At 42.0% G+C, this 6,000-nt stretch overlaps 1 protein-coding gene across 1 annotated transcript in view; it reads right to left on the bottom strand.

The window, feature by feature from the left end:
* Positions 1-2,972: 2,972 nt before the first annotated feature.
* COG6 (component of oligomeric golgi complex 6) overlaps positions 2,973-6,000 on the bottom strand; it is a 34,564-nt gene continuing 31,536 nt past the window's right edge. Inside the window, exons 18-19 of the mRNA XM_081323611.1 lie at positions 4,677-4,756; positions 2,973-3,381 (exon numbers count right to left, since the gene is read on the bottom strand). Of these exons, the coding sequence (XP_081179737.1) occupies positions 3,234-3,381; positions 4,677-4,756 (228 nt within the window). The 3' untranslated portion in view covers positions 2,973-3,233. The remainder of the gene's footprint in view (positions 3,382-4,676; positions 4,757-6,000) is intronic.

Raw genomic sequence — 6,000 nt, 5'->3', positions numbered from 1 at the left:
GTCAGAGAACTGTAGCTAATACACCCAAGCTGACGGTTAAGAATAATGCTGCTGAATAACATTCACTGCATGGTATTGACTTAGTAAAGTTTGAATTGGACCTAGTTGATAGTATTGATCTCAAGACTTTTTATTCAGGAAAAGCAAAGACTAAACAAGCTGTTAAATACTTTTAAGAACTCTTTAAAAAAACAGGTGTGAATAAAATTCATTTTGGTGGGATGGGGCAGGTATTTTTACCAACACCTCCACCATTTTCCTCAGAACACAGAAGGTAGCAGACTGGGGATGCCTGGGATAGGAAGAATCAGCACTTGGTTTCTATTAGCAGCCGTTTCTCCTGAGTCAGAGGCCTTTATTTTCCCAGAATGGTATTTTGGGATGCCACATGGGGCAAATCAGTTCAAATGTCTTGTTTAAAAAAAAAATCACCAGCTGGTACTGTCTTTGGCTGATTAGACTGTTTGTTCAAACACTATAAACAGCAGCAGGTTCCTAATTTCTTCCTGCTAAATCTAATGTGTGCTGGAGTCAACTGAGCATTTTTTACTGTCCAGCGCCACCACACACAGGAAGGAGATTCACAAGGTTTACTTCAGCTCTAGGTGCAATAGCAACTTTTCTGGATCATAAATCCTTATATAATTGTGGTAGCTTCTTCTTATACAGGTAGTCCTCGACTGACAATGGTCGTTTAGTGACCATTCTAAGTTACACCGGCACTGGGGAGAAAATGACACGACCATTTTTCACACTTATGACTGTTGCCGCATCCCTATGGTTACATGTTCAAAATACAGACACTTGGCAATTGACTCATATTTATGATGGCTGCAGTGCCCTGGGGGTGGTCATGTGATCACCCTTTGCGACCTTCTGACAAGCGAAGTCAATGGGGAAGCCGGATTCACTTAACTGGGTTACTAACTGAACAACTGCAGCGATTCACCTAACCACTGGGGCAAGAAAGGTCATAAAATGGGGCAACGCTCACTGAACAATAATATTCCCAGAACATATTTTTGCTCTTCCTGGCTTTATTTTTTGGCATGGCAAAAAAAAGGCATATTATTTTGGTATGAAATATAGATCGTCATTTTGTCTCAATTTATGTAGAAGTTCAAACGTTAGAATAACCTTGAAGATTTTAAAGGTCCCTTTCAACTCTGTTGTTCTGCTATGCTCCCTAAGTTATATATTGGGAAGTGCTACTCTGGGTGTTGGTTTTGCATCTCATACCCTTTCACCCTTATACTAACTCTTCTGCTTTTCTTTAGCCCAATCTTCTCTGCTGCAGGCAAGCACTGTGAAATGAAGCAGAAAATCACCCTAATGGGGATCAGATGAATCAAGAGGTCCTTACATAACTAAATGCACTTTAGCAGATGGCACAGAATACTTTAAAAAGGTATTTCAGCTGTTACACGAAATTTAGGATGACATCTAAAATTGTGGGGGTTTTTTAGCTCTATAAAATTCTTCATCACATCCCAAATGATATTTAAAAGGACATTTACAGGATGAGAACTATTCTGGTGCTCTTTAACCAATTTTGCTGAGAAGTGTAATCCAAAAACAGTCCACATTTTATGCCAGAGAAGAAATAGGCCTCTCTATGCAATCTTTTTTCTACAGTTCCATTTGTGCCAGGAAGGGGAAGGTTAGTTGCATTAACCAGACCAACCCTTCTTGTCACCCTCACTCTCCTCTGTTCAAAGGAGGTTACAGATCTACATTGGGGAATCTGCTGCACTTGGAAATGTATCCCAGCATTTTCAAGCTAGGCGGCACAGAATTACACAACGGGTCTACAAGGAGGGGAACAGGCTTTCCAGGAAGGCATTAAATTCTCCAATATTTGGGGGACGAATTGGCACATTGGGAGAGCAAGCCACGAGCAAAGAAATTAGTGTTATGTGGGCTTACCCATTAATATTTACTTACCAGAATGCAAGCTAGCAAAAATGTTGCTTTCCATCCTTTCTAAAGCCCTAGGTGTATATTATCAATGCTCAGTTGAATCTACCTGTGCTTTTTTTTGACTATGTAAGCATATTCCCAAACAGAGCCCTCACAGGCATCCATTCCTCATTTCTATTTACGGTATTAAAAATGCTGAGACTAAATTCTGTTTTAATTTAAAGCATGCCAGCTTCCTTACTGATTTTGACAATAATATAATCCTTTACAAGATTAAAAAAGTAAAAGGGAGCAGAGGGTCTAGTTTAGTAAGTACCAAGGGAGGATTTAACACAGAGAAAAAGCTGCATTTGACTTGGAGTGAACAAGGAATTATGTATTTTCAGAAGTGTTCAATTTCTCCATATTTTGAGGTACTCAAATAAATATCAAAATCTGCTTTTCACGCACAGCATATAACATTTGTGAAACCCTGTTCAGTGTCACTCCTAAGCTATGGAATCCACACCTTCAACCTTCTCTTCTGGCTTTCAGGAAAGAACTTGAGACCTTTCTCTTCAGCTGCACCTTATTAGTTGTTTTCGTAGTATTAATAGTTTTAAATTTTAAGTGGTTGTTTAAAATTCTCCATTGGTAGCATTTTGAATACTTGACTGTAGAAAGGATACAACCTGCGTGATTTTTTTAAAATAAAATTTCTGAAAAGCTATCCCAATCCGTGCCATTAAAAAGATAAAACTCATGGAATCCAGTCCTTCTTCCAAAACTTTTACTCCCACCAGTTTTCTTTAAAAAAATTTTTTTTAACTCAATAAATCAATAAGAAAAGATTTTCTTAAAAAATAAATAAATCTGGGAGTATTAGCACTGAAATTTTAATCAAATAAACCAAAGTGTGGCTTGTGCACAGGCTCAATATAACTTACTAAAAACTCTTGAGGAAAAAAATAGGGCAATACCAATATTGGTTAAATCACCAAAATAAGAAAATGCTTTGGTTCCACCATTTATTTTACCATCGTAATAAAAAGTAATCTGAATTATGACAAAGCTTTCCCAAGTTGTAATAAATTACTTTAAATGCTGTCATGCAGCAAAGCTGTCATCCAGCAATACAATTTAACACACACACCCTCAAAAAAAACAAAAACCCATCAATGGGATTTCGGCTAACTACACATATAATTGCAACCCAAGCAGCAGTCTTCTGCAGGACAAAAACTCAGTTGTCCTTGCCTGTTTCAAACTTGTATATGTCCGGTCTTGTGTAACGGAGTCAGCGTATTAAGTCTTTTTTTTTTTTGGCTATAAGTTTAGGAGAGCAGCGACTGAACTTGATGAGGAGATCTATATAATATAGTTCCCGGGTCTTTATATGCATTATCAGGATTCATCACAGCTGCATACAGTTCACTGTAAGCTCTGCAGATCAGTTCTGTGGATTGTTTTATTATCTGCTGTCTAAAACACAACCAAAGTTAGACATATAAATATACAGCTGATGATAGAAAGTGTCTTGATGAGCAAGATCCTGTCCCCTTTCTTTGCAGGAAGAAAAAATGTAGGCCATTCTAATAGCCTTGGTGGAGCAGTGGGCTAATGCCTCCTTAAGTAACACCAGCTGCCTGCAATTAGTGCAGGTTCGAGTCCCACCAGGCTCAAGGTTGACTCAGCCTTCCATCCTTCCGAGGTAGGTAAAATGAGGACCCAGACTGTTGGGGGCAGTAATCTGACTTTGTAATAATGCCGCTTGGGGGGGGCGAAAGCCCTAATAAGCAGGCATATACATAGAATGAAGGCTATTGCTAAGCACATTGATTTGTGCTTCTTAGATTGTAAGCCGCCCTGAGTCTTTGGAGAAGGGCGGGATATAAATGGGATTTTTTTAAAAAAATAGCTCCCTGCCTCTACTCACTATAAATGAATACAACCTCTTGTATTCAGATGCTCTTGGGCAGCAATGGCTGGAGGGCCTGAGAGTCTACTCCACACAATGCAAAGTTATGTGGCTTCCGGGCCCAACTTCTTCCCCCAATTATTCAGCAGCAGTGCAGGGGCTGTGCCGTGACCTCTGAAACAGCCACAAGGTAAGTCTTTCTTTTATGAATTTTTATACACCCATCCCTATTAATGATGATGATGGAAATAAACTGATGTGATCATTAATCATTCTTCTGGGATTGCCTCCCACTCCCCCACCCCCAAGTCCCTTTTCTATATAGGTACAGTACACAATTCGCAGCTAAACATGTGGATGCAGCTCCGTTACCCCTCAAACAACTGGTTAGCTGTAAAATAGCTCTGCAAGCAAAAATGGCCACAACCAACTTCCTGGCAAAATTACTGCAGTATACCCATTGAAAAGAAGAGTTTTTCAGCCAAACAACCTGTTTCCAAAATAGTCCTGCTGCCTGCCTCACATACTAAGAACAGACTATGAATCAGTAAGCTGTCGTCCTCTAGTGCAGACATGTCAAACCCGCAACGTCACGCAATGTATCGGCACGGTTTTGCCACTGCCGGCAATGGGGTCGGCACGGCTTCTGCGTGATGCGTCTGGCCCGCGGGCCAGCAGTTTGACACCCCTGCTCTAGTGTATCGGCCAGTCAAGGGAGGAGCACTATAAACATGCTTAGTCCCCAAATCAGCCCTCTTATGTTTGAGCCTTTGACTGTGATTCTTACATGACTCACACGCAAAGGAAAACAATGAATCCCGATCCTATCAAAGACAGGAAAAAGAAAAACTTTACTTACTTAACAGATGTGCTGAGGAGAAAGTTTATCTGTGGCATTAACAGACCATCGGGGGCAGACAAATAACGATCAAATTGGACCTGTCACACACAGAGAAAGGGCAGATATGAGTCAATGTGTTGTCCTCAAAAGACAGGCCCACTGCTCAGGAGGCAAGAATTAGACCCAAACATTCTCCAGATGTATTCCGATGCTCCAGGGAAGGGAGAATCCGGAAGCACAAAAAGACTGCTGACACCCAATATACTTCAACCGAAACTAAGCTGTAGCATGGAGATGTTTCACCCTAGCCCAGCACTTGCACTAGGTATCAATCATTTGTATGAGGAAAGGGGGTCACTCCAGCCTATCTAAATTCTTATTCTTTCTGCTCTCTTCTCATTTGCCTCATTCTAGTCACGGCTCCTTGTTATATGGGTTAGATTACCCTCACAGAAAAAAAAATCCCTGGTTCTTAATTGTAATCCTTAAAGTCTATAGATGTCGATTATTATTTTTTTATTTTATTTTTTATTTTATTTTATTATATTTGTATACCGCCCTTCTCCCGAAGGACTCAGGGCGGTGAACAGGGCACATATAAAAATACAGAGTACAAAAATTAAAAAAGAATTAAATAGGAGCCCGAGCTAAAACAATAGAATATAAAAATCCACAATAAAAACCCCAACACATCCCCCATCAGGCCAGGCCGGCTTGTTCAAATAGATAGGTCTTCAGACCGTGTCGGAAGGAGCGAAGGTCAGGTGCCATCCGGAGCTCAACCGGCAGCTGATTCCATAAAGCCGGGGCGCCCACAGAGAAGGCCCTCCCCCTGGGGGCCACCAGCCGACATTCTCTGACCGGTGGCACCCTGAGGAGGCCCTCTCTGTGGGAACGCACAGGGAGGAGGGAAGTTGACGCCGACAGCAGGTGATCCCCGAGGTACTCCAGACCCATGCCATGTAGGGCCTTGAAAACCATTACCAAAACCTTGAATCTCACCCGGAAGACAACTGGTAGCCAATGCAGCTCGCGGAGCAAAGGTACCGGGAAACTCCCAAGACAACTGGGAGTACCGGGAGTACCGGGAAACTCCCAAGACAACTCTCACGGCTGCATTCTGTACCAGCTGGAGCCTCCGAGTGGTCTTCAAGGGAAGCCCCATGTAGAGAGCGTTGCAGTAGTCCAGACGAGAGGTCACGAGCGCATGAGTGACCGTACACAGGGCATCCCGGTCTAGATAGGGCCGCAACTGGCGCACCAGGCGAACCTGGGCGAAAGCCCCCCTAGTCACAGCCACTATATGATCTTCCAAAGTAAGCCGCGAATCTAGGAGGACTCC

The sequence above is a fragment of the Vipera berus genome (genome assembly GCF_964194415.1).
Source record: "Vipera berus genome assembly, chromosome: 1".
Lineage (NCBI taxonomy): Eukaryota > Metazoa > Chordata > Lepidosauria > Squamata > Viperidae > Vipera > Vipera berus.
Note: the sequence above shows the minus strand (reverse complement) of the source record. Positions and strands in the feature narration are given on the sequence as shown.